Below are 18,700 nucleotides of genomic sequence, written 5' to 3' on the forward strand. Positions count from 1 at the left end.
ATTTATTCTTGGCCAAAGATCATTCTGATCAAATATCTGCGAATTAAGTGTGCGTCAAAATATTCAAAATACTTACCATGGAATGCAGACAAAAAGACGCACGGACAGAAAATCTAAAAACAGTTGAAACGTGTTCTGTTATCCATTCTAAGGATATGTAAGTACCTAATTAAACATTTTTAAGGCGCTATTGAAAACAAATCAAACACTAAAGAGCGTGGCCTGGATGTGGAAGAAGGCATTGATCGCCGCAAGCCTGCGACTGCACAAAGTTATAAACACTGCGACCACACGGTCGGAAATGCGCTGCGCGTTCTATTGAGCCCGCGTCTTGAAGTATTGACATAAGCACCAAAACGCGTTTAATTAATTTAAAAAAAAACGGCCCAGAGCGTGTCGGACGCGCCCAAGATTCCGTAGACATTACGAAAAAATTAAGTAATATTACAATACAATACAATACAAATATTCTTTATTGATCACTAAAAGCAGTACAGAGACATTACAAAAATAGAAAAATATAATATAGAATATTTTTTTAAGGATCTCGTATTGTGTACGGAATCTTTCAAGTTTAGGTATATTTTATACCCTTAGGCTGCTATTTACTTTTAAACTACTAATAATTCTCAATCAATCTTAGTCGTTATAAATTTCCTTGTAAATTTGATATACTTACTACCATCTTGAATTTTTTAATAGTTTCCCACCCTACAGTTTAGATTTTAGAGGGGGCGGGGGGCGCTCGATTTAATGAAAATGTGCATTTTAAAGTTGACTATTTTGCAAACCCAACGATACCCCACACTAATAGAGTTAGTCGAGAAAAAATAAATCACCCCTACTTTATGTCTATGGCAGGTACCCTTTTTTTTTATTTGACCTCTTTGTCGGCGTGACTGATACGTATTCATGCCCAATTAGAGCTTTCTAGTACTAACGGTCTCTGAGCTCAGCCGCGGACAGACAGACAGACAGTCAGACAGACGGATAGACAGGCAGACAGACGGACAGACATGGCGAAACTATAAGGGTTCCTAGTTGACTACGGAACCCTAACTAGTTACTGCGGAACCCTAAAAATGATCATATTTAGAAAAATAAAGTTACAACAAAAAATTTAACCGACTAGGTACAAAAAACCATGAACATAATTATCTACCAGTCTGAAGTCGGTCGGTGCTTCAGCACGAGCCAGCAGGAGTGGACCTATAGTCATCTACCTCGGCTACGCTTACGGGCTTCAATCACTCCTGCTGGCTCGTGCTGAGGCACCGACCGACTTCAGACTGGTAGAAAATTATTTTTATGGTTTTTGTAGTCGGTTAAATTTTTTGTTATAATTTTTTTTTCATGCTTTTTAGTGTAAATAATCTAAGATACAATAGTTTAATATCAACTGCTCGTCACCTTTTACGAAAGATTGCTTTTTCTGATCCAGAGTCGTTCATTCAAACGACCGGATGGCCAAGTGGTTAGAGAACCTGACTACGAAGCTTGAGGTCCCGGGTTCGATTCCCGGCCGGGGCAGATATTTGTATGAATAATACGAATGTTTGTTCTCGGTTCTTGGGTGTTTAAGATGTATTTAAGTATGTATTTATGTTTATAAGTATGTTTATCCCTTGCCTAGTATCCATAGTACAAGCTTTGCTTAGTTTGGGACTAGGTCAATTGGTGTCAAGTGTCCCATTATATTTATTTATTTATTTATTTTATTATTGAGGAGTCCTGGTACTTCACCACCCGTTTTACCGTATGCATTACGAGGAGCATACATTGCTTAGCAACTGTGTCAGAGTAATTAAAATTTAACCCGTGAAATACTTGTTATCGAGTAGTAACACCGATGGTCAACTGTGGTCTTCATCATCAGTTCCACTTCACCAAATATGGTATATCCAAATATATCCAATTTACTATAGGTGTCCCTACAACATTTGAAGAGTTCCGTTGATTTCCTTAAAATCCAATCATTAGATCCCGATTACGTACTTATGGGACCTAATTGAAGACATGCCTTGACGAAAGCAAAAAAATATTTTCAAATCGGTTCATAAATGACGAAGTTCTGAGGTAACAAACATAAAAAAAATACAACCGAATTGATAACATCCTCCTTTTTTGAAGCCGGTTAAAAAAGCTTTTGCAAAGCTTGTTCGGAAAACATATTAAATGAAACAAACAACAAAACCAGATTTTTAACTGTTGTATTTAGATACTTGATCAATAATTTAAATTGCTACAAAACCCATTGGTCGGATAAATGTCCTGAATCCGACGAGAGCTTAAGCGGATAAACTTCAACTTTTTTAGTTAAATATACCAACATAAAACAGTTAACTTAAATTCCCATACACTCTGTGGTCCCATCGGTAAAGAAAAGAACAACTTCAAAGAATCAAATAAATTGTAAAGCTAAAAACATAACCCTCCTTCGGGCAGTCGGGTAAAAATAGAATCAAACTTCGACAATTTATGGATATTTGTAACAGTGATTACACAGAATTTAATATTTTCCGTCATTGTAAACATTGACCTTCGCACGCCTTTTGTCCGTCCGACCCTCGCCTGATTCCATTTTGTTTGAAATAAGGCTGGCTCCTCAAACCTCTCGAGGATCCCTAACGAGTGCTCGCAGGTACCAGTGAGGGCCATTGTAGAAAACTTGGTGTCGCCTTCACTTATCTATTCAAGAAAGCGTGCATGGCATTCTTTTGTAGGCTAAATTTGAATATCGCAAGACGTTGCAGCAGCTCTAACTCATCATCACATCTGAACGCTTGCAACAAAAATGGCCCGCAGAGTTTGTAGTTAACATTATCCAAAGCCGAAAACCTTGCGATTTTTCAATTTTCAAAAATTAAGGTTTGTGACACCTTTCGTGTTTTTACCGATTTTTAATCGACATGAAAAAAAGGAGGAGGTTTGAATTCGTTTTTTAGGGTTCCGTACCCAAAGAGTGCCAACGGGACCCTATTACTCCGTCCGTCTGTCACAGGGCTCTATCTCTGAAGCCATCAAAGTTAGACACTTGAAATTTTCACAGATTATGTATTACTGTGTATGTATGTGTGTGTGTATTATGTAACAACAAATACTAAAAATAAAATAAAGTTAAAAATTAAAGGGGGTCGTCATACAAGAAACGTGTTTTTGGCAGCGTTTTTGGTTGCTAGGCGTTATTAGCAGTTACTAAGGCGACCGTGACGCCTAGCAACGGCTAGCTGTGTCGTTTGAGTATTTACTATTAAGTTTGCGATTTTAATGATATTTTATAAAAGCTTCGATTATATAATATAGTGACTGTCTGATTGTGTACTTTATTAATTTTGTGCAAAATTAATGAAGCAATTTATGAACCACAAACCTCAATTAATAAGTTAACTTTGGTAAAGAGCTCGCCAAATCCGCACCGTAGTAATCACTATGCTTACCTATTGTTTTTTACACTAAAAAATAATTTAACACTATTTACTAGTTTATAATACAGTTTAAAATTTATTCACACTAGTCGAGCTTCTTATTATTAAATTACAGAACATACGAAGTCCGCCGAATTTCCCGCGAATGAACCGCGCTGACAGCCATTTTGTTTTGAGCCACGCGCGGCGCGGGCAATGGTTTCAGAAGCAAACAGCCAGATCCAAAGAGGATGAGAATTCAAATTGTTTTTTATTCAAAATTCTTGCACAAGTGCATACATTTCGACGATGCTATTAAAAGCTTTTCTTTAGGTTGCCCTGTTTGTTTCTTTATTTAAATTGTTTGTTTGGGTCAAATATTGAAAGCTAAATTTGACCCCCTTTCCAGCGGTCCGATCGACTTGAAATTTGGTATACTATGTAAATTCGGTGACAATACAATAATCTGGTAGTGACATCTTGGTAGTCCTGCCAGGATCGTCTCTGCAGGAGGGAACTCCTCAATAGTTAATAGTACCTACCGACTTGAAATTTGATACAGTTATGTAGTTTAGATGGCAATGCAAGTAAAGTCAACAAAAAGTACATTCAGCAAAAAAAGCTTGTAGTAAAAATGTAATTTTTAACAAAAACGTATTACAAGCATTATATTTATTTGCAGTATAATGTAACTATGTTTTCTTGGGTGGAATCTTTCAACTGAAATTGGAAGGATGGATTGGATGTCTTCAACCGATTGAGCTGAAATTTAACACGCATGTATATAAATTCGATAACAATGCAATATTATTATGACATGGAGTTGATCTGATGATAAAGCTAGCGGGTGACCATAGGAACTCTGTAATAAACGACACGACCGCATCTAGTTTGGACTCGTTTGATTAGCCTTAACGGGTATTTTGGCAACCAGGGGCATAAAGTACAGTCAGCAAAAAAAAAACTTATATTAGAAGAATTAAAAAAATACTGAACTGTTTCCGGAACCCTTCATGTGCGAGTCCGACTCGCACTTGACCAATTTTTCTCATTCGTATGGGAATCTTTCTATACAGAGTATTTTAGAAACATAGTACCTACCTATCACGTATACACGAGTCCTATGACCTATCACGTACGCAAGAGTTAAAGCTGCGTAGCGTTTTAAAATGAATTTGAATCTTTTTATATTGCATTTGCAAAGAAATTGTCCCTTACTTCGTTTAAATGTATGAGATGGCTTAATGCAAATATTGCTATTCAAATAGAATTGCGTATTCAGCATATTAAAACAAACCTGCTATCAATACGTATTGAAAAAAAAATGTGATCGTCCCTAACCTAATTTCTGTCGCTCGAAAATCGCTCGAGCTTCGAGTAAAAATACCGGGCTCCGTAGAAGTATCCTGGTAATCTTAATTTATTTATTTATTATTATTTATTTATTTATTATTGAGAACAAAAGAAATAAGTGTACAGAAGATGATACAAGTATCTTAGTACTGTGACTAAAACTAACATGCACTTACTCCCTAAACAGTCTCACTAAGGCACATGTGTGATTTCTAGCCAACGTACACTTCACGAAGCTAACCGGTCGGTACGCTAATAGATAGTCATAACAGAGCAGAGTAGCCAGTACGATACACCTACAATAACAATAAATACAACAATAACAATAACAAAACAATATAACTACTAGTACTATTACTTATTCTGTGATAACACGAGAACAAGGAAACGAGGAAGTTATGAGTGTTCCGGTGTATGTTTGTTACTCTGTTACGATAACCGGTTGGATAGATTTGATGAATTTTCACACACAGGTAAACGGATTACAATAGATAAATATGTAGAAAGTGCATATTGTAGTGGATAGTGATAAGCGAATATTTGCAGACGAATCGCGGACAATAGTATTTAAATTAAAAACAAATTCCACTTTTATCAAAAACCGCCCGCGACTTCGTCCGAGTTGAAATTAATGTTACACGTGAAAAACGATAAGGAATTTCCAGTATAAAAGTCGAAAACAGCCTAGTGGATTAGCCGTGAAAACAAATATATGAATGAACGAAGAAATTATATTCCGAGTACCTATTTACCTACGACGGCTTTGCTTGCCTTTTGATTGCTTCACGTGTTTGCTCCATGGGAGAAATATATGTGCCAAGATTACCGCCACATTACACATTAAGTACATATTAATTTGATAATCGACTGTGTTCGTTTTAGTTTCCATTAACTTCAAGGGAAGCTGTTTCAGATCAAGTAAACTTCCCCAAAGACACTAAGGTAACGGGGCGCCTATTACGGTGGTACTTATACTTGAAACGTTTAGGAAATTAACTAAATGTAAAGAAACTTCAGCTGCCAGATTTGGTACATTCTAGAGTCTGTTCAATATTTATAGGAATGGGCAGAAGGAAAATAGGCTATTTATATTGCACGCTTTTGGAAGTCATTTAATAAATTGATTTTTTTTAGTTTACGGTCTAAACATAATTCTAATTAAAATATCGAAGACGTCAATATTAGTTTCAGTTATTTGTTAACTAACTGTTGCCCGCGACTCCGTTCACGTAGCATTCGTTTATTGCTATCCCGCGGGAACTATGCAATTTTTCGGGATAAAAACTATTCAATTTCCTTCCCCGGGACTGGCACTATCTGTATACCGAATTGCACCTAAATCGGTTGAGCGGTTAAGACGTGAAGTGCTAGGCAACAAACGAACATACAGACTTACAAACTTTCGCAATTATAATTAATATTAGTGAGATTAACTTTGCTATTTTTCATATCATAATATAAAAACAGTAAAAAAAACTTTCCTATTTTGTTAAAAACAGAAACGTCTTCCTATAAAATACCTACTAAAGAGGCAGAAGTAAAGAATATTCTGCAAGAAACGGGACTTTTATAATATTGTTAACTCAAGAAATATTCTATACATTATTTATTGTTTTTAATCGCCAGTTTGGATCAAAATATGATGACCTTTAATCATGTACGAATAGTTAGCTTTTCACTACTAAAGCACTGCACCAAATTAGATAAAATTTGGAATGGAAAAAAGCTTGAACTTCATAGCAGAAACTACGAGTAGAATATTTTTTAACAGGGAATGGAGCGGACGAACCCACGAAAAACACAGTTATTAAAATTATGTTTAAATATAAATCGAATCAGTATTATTTGTACTATTACTTATTCTGTGGTATTATGTAGCAAATTACGTATTATTATGGTGTTATTTTATACTTACAAAGTAAACAAACAACACTTTAAACTGCAGTGTAAAAAAAAGATGACTTCATCTTATTACTTCTTTCATCATTATTACGACTTCACAGAAAATGTTTAGAACCCCTTCTTCTGTGACCTTCTAGAGTCCAATGTTATCCTGAATGGACTATAGGATTTTAAACATTTTACTTATCTATCATTGTCATACAAACTAGACTAGTTAGTAGTTTAGATAGTTTGATAGGGGGATTTCAATATTAAAACACCAATTGACGTTGTTTTGTTTACATTAGTTAAATTCCTATCCAAACCAAGTAAGTATAAGGAAGTTTTCAAATGAGTCCAAAAAATTATAAGGTTATCAAAGCTCCTTAACAAACGAGAATAAATAGTTTTTTCACCTCAGCACCTCAAACAGGCAGGTTTTGCTATGAAAAATCAGAGAGCAAAATCGCATTTTGCTCACTCCGTGAGACAAAGTAACTTTTTAATTTTTTTTTTTAAATGCTGAGTACAGTGATGGGTCTACTCACTGAATTCCAAATATTTTAACCAAGAGGATTTGAACTTTACTTTGATCTGTCATAATTTCACTTCACACGAAAAAAGCAAGAGATATGATCAAATGTGTTGATTACGATCTCATATTAAAATTTTGGTATTAAAAATATATACATAAGTATTTATATATTATTATTATTTATTATATTATAATATTTCTTTTTCAATATTGGTTATATTTCAACAAACAACAGACTTATACAGAATGAAAGAAAAATAAGGGGAAATACGGAAAATACCGAAATACCGGGATACCGGTTTTCAAAATTTGAATACCGGAATAATACCGGTATCGCCATCAAACCCAATACCGCATAGCCCTCATTACAATATTTTTATATTTTGTAATATGCCATTTTAATAAATGTCTGTTAATTATGAGTATTTTCTTTAATTTCAATTCACTTGAATGTTGGCTATCCAAAGTTTAAGAAAAAATATTTTAAAGAATAAATTCCTTAAAAAGCAGTTTATTGCATTTGAGCATTTAAGGCTGCTTTGTAGTGAATTACTCAGTTAATATAATTTATCTACTGTTTGCTTTAAAAAGTAGTTTGGTGTTATAATTTATTTAAGGCAGTTACAGGACTTTCACTTCTTTGTAAATAATTACACTAAAAGGATTTATTGTCAAGACACTTTACAAAAAGGCGGCTAACTACAAACACTGAATTTTAAAGAATTACGATTATGCAATTGAAATGCCTTTTAATTTTCAATTATTAATTGTTAGTAATGATTCACTAAAAGGCAGCTTCGGGACTTTAGCTGCCTTTTTGTGAATTATTATAGATACCTATACGTCTATAGTTCCATCTTTTTAATGACCCAAAGATGAGGTTTTTTGCATTATTAAAAAGTATGATCTTACGAGTCTGAAATTTGTGTCGTACCTACTGAGTACTTTTCGTTCCATATTCAAAACCTGTCTATTTACCGGAGACCTTTGATCGTTGTCTGGCAATCTTAAGTGACTTTTTAAAGATGTAATGGCGACTGTATGAATCATTTTTCAGAAAAAGTTTTAAATATAATTAAGCAAGTACTATATTTATTTCTCAACAATCGGATTATATTTTAAAGTTTTGATATTTTTTGTCTTCTAAATATATGTGGTTTTATTTTAACCTTTAATTTAAATGTTCTCGCTGCTCAGGTGAAAAGTTGTATGTGTCACACGAGACCAAAGTTTTTTTTGCATCTCGTATGTTTGAATCCCTCGCTGATCTCAGGATTCTAACCTAGAATCACTCGCTATCGCTCGTGATTCAATTGTAGAATCCTTCGCTTCCTCGGGATTCAAAATCAACACTCGCACCAAAAAACGACTTTGCTCTCTTGATGCACAAATAACTATTATATTTAAGATCGATTATTGAAGTTAGAGCCGTGGTGGCCTAGTGGTTTACCCGTGGCCTGTCAAGCAGAGGATCGTGAGTTCAAACCCCGGCTCGCACCTCTGAGTTTTTCGAAATTCATGTGTGAAATTACCTACATTTGAAATTTACCACGAGCTTAGCGGTGTAGGAAAACATCGTGAGGAAACCTGCACAAACCTGCACAAACCTGCGAAGCAATTCAATGGTGTATGTGAAGTTCCCAATCCGCACTGGGCCCGCGAGGGAACTACGGCCCAAGCCCTCTCATTCTGAGAAGAGGCCTGTGCCCAGCAGTGGGACGTATATAGGCTGGGATGATGATGATGATGATGATGATGATTGAACTTTCAGTGTCGTTACTTTCTGGGCTCGTTTTAGTTATTATTAATTGGATAAAATAAGTAATGGACAGGCTGTGCTACTATTACCGCAACAGCAACTTTCTACCATCGGTAATTAGGAACCCAACTCATGATTTGAAACCTAAAACCGAGGGGTTAAAAATGGCATTAGTCCTGTATATTATATTGTATACCAAGTTTTTTTGAAAAAACAAAATAAAAAACTAAAATATGATTCAAATAATGTATCCAGCCCACTATATATTTTTATGCTTATTCCACCAGTAATATATGTACTTATGCTGTATGATGTATTTGTATGCTGAGTAAAGTCACAACTTTATCAAAAAAATCTGCACTAAACCCTAAATGTGAATTATAATAACAGAAAAATAAAATGTCACTCGATAATACGACTAGATATCACCGACCCAAATAAAATTGAATGGGTCGGTAATTCTATTACCGAGGGTTATGCGATCATACCATCGTTAATCGGCTTAATTGTAAAATCTAATTCCGACCCATAAAACAATAGGAAAGAGTTGTGTTTGCATTACAAATCAATAATACTTGTTACAAACTTGGCATATTACCAAAATTACGTAACTGGTAAGTAAATATAAAATTTTATTGCAAAATTTAAACAACCTGGCAAAATAACGGTTTCTATAGAAACTAACTACAAATTCAATAGTGAAGTTTTTGTTAAAGTTCTTTTTATACCACGGAAATGTTTTTTTAAAAGCGTGAATAGACCAAGATTGAAATAACTGTAACGAGTTATATAAACGATTATTTATACCAAAATTAAGCATGAGGATCCAAAATCACCAGTTTAAATATTACCGTGGTATACCACGGTATTACAAGCCGCAGTTAATAATGGCGCCTATCGCCGCTGTAATTATTTTATTTTCCATTTTAATCGTATTCCCGGGCCAAAAAATATACAAAAAGTACTCAGAACTCGCACAAAAAACTATAAAAAGCCATTTAAAAACCTTAACATTAGTTCAATTACCACACTAAATAAGATTCAAGTCCGCGTGTAGGTATGTGGTGTCACGCGTTAGTACCTATGGCAAATTCTCTACCAACGGTGACGTTTCGGAAATTCACGAATTGCGGGATCTTTGATTCATTCACGTACCTACACTAGCTCTCAAATCATAGACCCGTGGGTCAACTAAATAAGCTTTTATCGTGTAAAATATTTTCTTTACAAATCGATCTGTTTGATTATAAAGTATCCTAGCTCTCACTGTTTAAAAGATTGGTAATCAGCGACTAAATTTAATCAATACAGCATTTTTGTGTGCGTGTGCGTGTGCGTGTGTGTATTTAATTATAGGCTGCAATAATACCCTCAGTTTCATTATAGTTAAGAGTCCTTAATCAAGATTCAATTTCTTTTTTGATATTTTTTGTGACTTCCTTATTTTGTATTTGGTTACATGCCTTATTATCAATGAATGTATGGGAGGACTTAGAGTAAGTAAGTACCTGTTTATTTATTTTGACAGGTGAGACAGGTCCTGAAGAAGCACTACAGGAACTACATGGCAATGCGCGGTCACAACCGCCGCCACCGCGACTCCTTCTACTTACGCTCCAGCAGTGGCGAGAACAAACCCAGGGTCCGGTAAGACCCACCATTCCCAGAGTAAAAATTGTTAACAATACCTATTTGTTTGTGTATTTGTGTGTGTGCCTGTTGGTTTCTTTTTCACAGAGCCGAATATAGTGGTCTGGAGGCTTTGGGGCAACTAAAAAGTGGGAGCCCCTTGAGGTACAAAAGTCTTTGAAAAATTGTTGACCCATCGAAATATAAATATTTTTTTTTAGGTTTTTTTATTTACCAACACAAAAATATATACCTACGTATTTATTACAACACAGTTGATGAGTATGAGATGAATAGGAAATAAAACTCCGCGAGTCCGCTGATTTTCAGTCTCCAACCTGACTAAAACTAACTTAAACATCTAACTAAATCTAAGAAGGTGACTTCGCTGCCAAAGCGAACCTATTGTGGAGAGGTGCCCTAGTTGAGGTCCTGGATGCCCTCTCCTAAATGGACATTGAATGAACTTTGGTATGCAAACAACTGGTTCTCTGGCAGAGCAATAAGCAACTTTTATCCCAATATATAGGTATATAAATACTCGTACCTACACACTAGTACACACCTAGGTACCCAAAGGTAAAATTCCAAAACTGTTCTTTTTACGTAAACGTAGACCTCATTGTAACAAAATTTAGTTAAATCTCGGAATTTCAATTGAACTGGCAAATCACGTGGCAAGCCACTCGTGTAAGGTCTAGTTAGTTGACATTTTTCAAACAATTGCAGATTTTTGTAAGAAAACATGTTTTTGTGTAATTTAATAGGTGGTGTGCATGAATACATGCCATCCTACATAAGTTCAACCTATTAAACCGTGAAATATCTTGTTGGAAGTACGATTTTTTGGTAACGCCATAGACAATTTTGGTAACGCAGGAGACGCCCAAAGTGTGGGTAATATAGTTGATTGGCCCAGGTTTCAATTTAAAAATACTTCGATATTGCTTTGCTGCAGAAATAAAAAGAGTGACGACATTGAATGTGCCGAGTCCACTCAACCACAAGGAGATACGAACGTCGACCGAACTACTGTGAAGGTGGATTTGCATGTTACGTAAGTAAGACGATATAGCGTCACAACAAAAATATGTACCTAGATACAATAAATATTGTGTTCGTCAATATGATCCGTACTGATGGGATTCAATCTTATATTTTTACTTCGCAAATACTGTCGATTACGCTTGACTACAGTCAGTAAATACCACAATATTATAATAAAAATATCAATACTTGAAAGGTACTTAGGTACGAGTACGAGTAATTAACTAAAAAACTAACTTCACCAGCCAGATTTGGCACATTCAAGGATTTAAGATTTTACTTTTCTACTCGTATCATTGTAATACAAACTAATGTATTTCAATAAAGAAATGTAAATGTTTAGATAGTTTAATGGAGGAATTTATGTCTGGTTATTTTGTTAACTTTTAGTTAATTACTTAAACCTTTTAAGTATAGATACCTACCACAATATTTTATTGCGCCTACGTCTACCTTGCTCGACATCATTCATCCATCTCCAATCTATGCTGAGCGGCAAAAATCTGGCCCTCGAATGTATGCAATAATCTAAGATAATTAAAGACAATAATAGGTAGGTAGTTTTGTCACAGGGCGGCCACGCCATACAAAATACGCATTCTTGAATCTACATAGGCACGACAACGTCTGTACACGCGTCAATGTGTGCGTAAGACACACAGGGCTGACTATCGCAAAACCCTAGTACTATAGGGTGTGTAGGTATGGCTTAGATGTGTAAATAAATGTAATCGTTAATCATATATTTTTATTTAAACCTACTTATAATGTGTCTGTCTATGTATTTAAGCATTATTATTTTAAATTACAATAAATATATGACTACAAACTTGAACGAATTATTCGTTACCTAATTAGTTCTTTCATGTATTAATCGCGATACTTTTAGAAAGCATTATTATTTACATTAGGAAATCGAAAAAAGCTCCCTTTCTTATCTTTGACTGTTGACAAACACCCATACAATGCACAGTATATCACCATTTCGTTCGCAAAATTATTGCCCCCGAACTTAGTGCCGTGCGACGGTGCGACCGACATACATCGCGTTGCGCGCCCGACTGCTTTCCTGCGGTTTTCCTGCAATCTGCGCTTGAGGGGTGGGGTAACTCGAACCGGTGCGGGGCGGAGCGTGGCCATTCTGTACGTCAGTACTATTATATATTCTGTGGTTTTGTATAGAGAGTGGGCCAAACTTTGTGCCGCTGATCATATTTACGTCTCACACCTGGGCACAGGCCACATTTCTGGATGAGAGGGTTTGGGCTGCGGTTCTGTAGTTCCAAGCGGTCTCATAGCGGATCGGGAACTTCACGCACATCATTTAACTGTGTCACAGTAGTTATATAATATACACATAATCATACAACTTGTAAATACAGATTTCCGCAGTATGTTTTTCCTTGCCAAAAGGCTCATGGTAAATTTAAATAAAATTCTGCAAAACTTTTAAAGTATGAATAATTTATTGAATCAGGCGTTACTTTGCGGAGGTCCATAATATCAATGAACTAAAACAATAACTTTGCTCACCCGCGACCTTATTATAGCTACGTATAAGCAAAATATGCGAGTTCATTCAGTTCCTCCACCTCCACACTGTAAGAACACACACAAATCACACAAACCCATCTATCACCACTACCACAGTACACTGACATGTTTCGAACTCAACCAGAGCTCCTCTTCAGAGCAACACAACTGTACATCATGCATGCATGCTGTGATGTTCTTACAGTCTGTGTTCCTACAGTGTGGAGGTGGAGGAACTGCATGAACACGCATATCTTGCTTAGACGTAGCTATGATAAGGTCGCGGGTGAGCAAAGTTAGTTTTAGTTCTTTAAATTATGGGCGCGTATTCGATCGAACCTGCGATTATCTGCTTCTACTTAAGAAGCCATGTTGTGTTATATAGCACCAAGGCTCGCTAGTCTAGGTACAGTCAACGTCATAAATAAGTGATCACTATTACACCTTGTCACTTTAATGTCATGTTTGAAAAGCCATTACGAAATTGTGTAACGACTGAAAGCGACAAGGTACAGAAATGAACACTTATTAATGACACTTAAAAACATTGATGGAGTGCAGCTGTAAATCTTCGATCGTAGACCATTAAATATCAATGTTGATATTTTTTCTTACAGAGATGCCGTGTAATTCAGAAACGAAGGGCAATCAACGACCTTTTTCTTCGTAACCCTGACTTTTTTTTTAAGTAGTATGCAAGTGGTATGCATGTAAGTAAAATAAATTGTCCAAGAAATTGGTTTACCACGTGATAAATGTGCCAATTTTAGAAGAGAATGACATTGTGAATCATGATTTTCATCGTGGCCTTCTTTTAATTTCTTTGTAGTTAAATATTGGTTGTACCTACTTACCTTCAGATCGTGGCTATTGGCTGTACCATGGAATCGCAACTCGATTTTTTTAAAGTAGGTTATCAAAATAAATGGCATAGATAGCGTTACAGGCAACAAATCAAGATTACGAAATATAAACGATGAACTAACATAACAGTTCGGTGAGAACTAATCTTTATTTAAAAAAATAAATAGAAATCTCTTCCTTGCATGTGATATGAAAGTGGACATATGGCAAAATTGACGTTCTAAATTAGATATATGACATAGGATCCATCTTTGTTTTGTAAGTAGGTACATAAGAAGGTCCTTTCTTAAGTTTTTATGGACCAGCTATACGATTATACTTGTGTATTTCATTGTAGATTGTAAATTGAATCAGTGTTTCAGCCCACCGTTTTAATTTTTTCCATGTGTATGTTACTCATTTATTAAGCTTATTGATGTATTTATTTGCGTGCATGCCATATCTGTTGGGCATTAAGAAAGTCCCGTACTGGAGGTAGGTACCGTAAAATGGGACTTGAGGGTTTTTACCCGACTGCCCGAAGGGGGTTATTTAAGGCTGTATTATCCACCACTTTCAATGCAATGATATAGAGTGATTGGGAAAGTTTAGATTGTTCTGTGTTTACCTTTAAATTCGAACCCTTTACTACTACTTCTATTCCCGAAACACCAGTTTTTGGGCCATTACAGTTCAGTACCTTTGATTATTTACACACTAGATAGAGCGTAGGCGGCATGAAAAAGTACAGAAAAAATATAAGCCAACTGTTGTCATTCCCCCCCCCCCCTCAGTCTGCATTGTGACATCGTACGCAACGTATGCGGAGCGCGCGATTCAAAAGTACCTCAAAATGATGAAATGCGCCATAAAAGTGTGCCGAAATTATAAAGGGAAGATAAAAAAAAACCCCAATAAAATGAATTTTCATCGGCAAGTAAACTCCAGAATCCATAACATTTCGTAAGAAAAGATTAAATTATTTTGGTTAATAATTGTTTGACATTTTGTATTGGTGATAGTGCAATGATGGTGTTTCGTGCAATATTCCCCACAATTCAGTCCAAATCATACTTAAGAGTTTGTACTGGGCACAAAGCCAAACTGTATCGATTTTACGCATCAATCTGATCAATTTTTACTTTTAATCGACTTGAGACAATGGTGAATCTAATGAATGTTCTTTGATATTTGAATAAGTAAAAATTTGCATCGTCTGATTGTTTTCTTTCATAGTAGTATATTTATTCGAAATTGATAAGTAAACTGTAAACAAATAGGTGTATTGTGGTAGTTTAGATCATAAAACAGCATTTTAACCCGTCACGCGTCCAAGACTCTATATTAGTCCCTAACTTTTTTGTGCGGGAAATGTCCTAGAGACTACCAGTACTCTACCAGTAGTATTAAGGACATTTCCCGCAAAAACAAGTTAGGGACTAATGTAGTCTCTAGGACGCGTTACGGGTTAATAATGTACTTAATCAACACTGAATTCGAAAAAAAGTTAGGTGTTTTGTACAAACGTTCATAAGATCAATATTAATTCAAATTTATGAAAGGTATTTAGTTTAATAGACTGAACTACCACATGCAACTTGATTCATATTTTTACCTGTTTAAATACTGTTGTAATATAATTCATTGTAATATTAATGAGTTTAATATTTGTTGAATAAAACATATACTGAGCGGTAAAACATTTGGCCCTCAAATTTATACATAAATGGATAACTTTGTATGTAGAGGGATTTATAAACCGTTTTTTATGTTTATTTATTCATATCTTATTTAATTACACTAACACGCAGTGACAACCGGATTGACGTAACGGGAGCGTAAGATGAAGGTCGCCACGCACGCAAGCAAAAAAAAAATGGGACGTTTTGAGTCGCATTGTTTTGTTTCCTACTGACACTATCTAGTGTCACAGAAAAGTGCATTTATATAAAAATATTTCTTAGTTAGGTATAATTTTACAGTAGGTTCTTGAATAAGTAGGTAGATAGATAAATGTTTTAGAAAATATTCTATTCCTAGGTACTAATCAATGTGCATATTATAATAATATTACTTAATGTTAAACTGCTATCTTAATGTATAGTCGTCCAAGAAATTGGTTTAACACCCTAAGATAAAATGTCATTTGTAGCGCTTAAAACGTCAAAGCCTATTTTCACTCACAAGTCAATATGACAATCAGCCTTATTGTTTTATTTCTGAAGTAGGAACTGTTATTGAAATTGGTAAAGCACTTTCTTGGTGCACGCGATGGCATGCGAAAACAATTTATTTTTGTGTGTTACATTTTATTGTAAACAAGTGATTCGACTCTACCATATAGAACTTTATTATTGAATTATACTGCTGGTATTGCATAGACAGGAATTGGAGTGTTGTCAATTACATAATCCGCAGGCACTAAGTTGAGTTTAAACAGTGTTACCGAAGGCCCTAGCACGTTCGCCTTTGTCAAAGCTAATATCCTTATCTAGTTTTCGTGTGCGTACTTAAAAGGTACCTTGATTAACGTATGCTGTGCTGCTAGGGTATCTATTGTGGGCTCCGCTTTATATTCATGTATAATAAACAACAAAGTATAGCTAATGGGCTACAATATTGTTACACATAGTCACATAACATTAACTTTATAGTTTTGATTTAAGTAGGTACCTTAGTTAGTGCAGTTAATAATAAATATGTAAGCTTCTTATAATCGTAACTGGTGTGCTCTTCCTATTTTTGGCTTTATGTATTCCTTTGAACCCTATAAAATTTGGAACTTAAACGCTCATTCTGGCTTCAGTTTAGTCCATCATCGTAGTCCATGGTCTCCATTTTAAGACGTCAGTTACACGCTCATTCTGGCGTCAGTTCAGTCCATCATCCTGGTCCATGGTCTCCATTTTAAGACGTCAGTTACACGCTCATTCTGGCGTCATTTTAGACCATCATCGTGGTCCATGGTCTCCATTTTAAGACTTCAGTTATACGCTCATTCTGGCGTCAGTTTAGTCCATCATCATGGTCCGTGGTCTCCATTTTAAGACGTCAGTTACACGCTCATTCTGGCGTCAGTTTAGTCTATCATCCTGGGCCATGGTCTCCATTTAAGACGTCGATTACACGCGCATTCTGTTGTCAGTTTAGTCCATCATCCTGGTCCATGGTCTCCATTTTAAGACGTCAGTTACACGCTCATTCTGGCGTCAGTTTAGACCATCATCGTGGTCCATGGTCTCCATTTTAAGACGTCAGTTATACGCTCATTCTGGCGTCAGTTTAGTCCATCATCATGGTCCATGGTCTCCATTTTAAGACGTCAGTTACACGTTCATTCTGGCGTCAGACTAGTCCATCATTCTGGTCCATGGTCTCCATTTAAGACGTCGGGTACACGCTCATTCTGGCGTCAGTTTAGTCCATCATCCTGGTCCATCGTCTCCATTTTAGGCGTCGGTTACACACTCATTCTGGCGTCAGTTGAGTCCATCATCTTGGTCTATGGTCTTCATTTTAAGACATCGGTTACACGCTCATTCTGGCGTCAGTTTAGTCCGTCACCGTCATCCTGGTCCATGTCTCCATTTTTAAGACGTCGGTTATACGCTCATTCTGGCGTCAGTTTAGGCCATCATCCTGGTCCATGGTCTCCATTATAAGACGTCGGTTACACGCTCATTCTGGCGTCAGTTTAGTCCATCAGCCTGTCCATGGTCTCCGTTTTCACACTCATGGGGCCATTATAGCATAAGATTCCACCGTAAAATTCTGCACCTATTTGACTTGCTAAGTTTGTAAATGATTACATATGGTATGGAATCATACAACGCTGCGGCTGTCCAAACAAATGATAGCAATTAATTGCTAAAAAGGTACCTATCGAAATTAGCATTTGGAAATAGAACAAGATTCAAGTCATAATACGTAAATAAGATTATCCAACTCATATAATAAATGCGAGTTTGTAAGTCTGTTTGTTTGTTACATCATCACGTCTAAACCACTGGACTGATTTAGATGAAATTCGGTATACTGATAGTTTGAGTCACGGAGAAGGACATAGGACAGTTTTTATCCCGGAAAATTGCATAGTTCCCGCGGGACAGCGATAAACGAATTCTGCGCGGACGGAGTCACGGGTAACGGCTAGTGATTATCTAGAGTGGATCCTATCGTAATTTAACATTTTCCCTTTTTAGTCGATCTTTCATAGTTTTATCAAAGCGGGATTCCTGGTTTTGTAACAATTGAAATTCGTAAAATTGTTTACTTTTAGTTATATCTAAATATTTAAAATGGTATAGTAAATTTCGGGTTACCAATGTTATAAATGTAATTAAACAATTTAATAAGATAATACTGTACATAACACGACTATTAATATAGACATTTCAAATTACAAATATTCCGACAAAGCTATAAATTTTGGTGGAGACCTTGGGTACACCATCCCTACTATCCCAACTATATATAATATTATAAATGCGAAAGTAACTCTGTCTGTCTATCTGTTTGTCTGTCTGTCTGTTACGCTTTCACGTCAAAACCACTGAGCCGATTTTGATGAAATTTCGTATACTTAGAGATAGTTTGAACCCCAAGGATCAACATAGGATACCTTTTATTCCGGTGGAGGACGCCACCGCGCGATAACCTAGATCCGCGCAGACGAAGTCGCGGGCATAAGCTAGTTAGGAATAAAGCGTCAAAAAT

General features: G+C 35.9%; 1 protein-coding gene across 1 annotated transcript in view; it reads left to right on the forward strand.

Moving 5' to 3' along the window:
- Nucleotides 1-14,768, forward strand: part of LOC141445485 (PDF receptor-like) — a 79,923-nt gene extending 65,155 nt beyond the window's left edge. Inside the window, exons 11-13 of the mRNA XM_074111353.1 lie at nucleotides 10,461-10,579; nucleotides 11,520-11,618; nucleotides 13,759-14,768. Coding sequence (XP_073967454.1) covers nucleotides 10,461-10,579; nucleotides 11,520-11,618; nucleotides 13,759-13,771 — 231 coding nt within the window. The 3' untranslated portion in view covers nucleotides 13,772-14,768. The remainder of the gene's footprint in view (nucleotides 1-10,460; nucleotides 10,580-11,519; nucleotides 11,619-13,758) is intronic.
- Nucleotides 14,769-18,700: the final 3,932 nt, after the last annotated feature.

Source organism: Choristoneura fumiferana, chromosome Z (genome assembly GCF_025370935.1).
Source record: "Choristoneura fumiferana chromosome Z, NRCan_CFum_1, whole genome shotgun sequence".
Lineage (NCBI taxonomy): Eukaryota > Metazoa > Arthropoda > Insecta > Lepidoptera > Tortricidae > Choristoneura > Choristoneura fumiferana.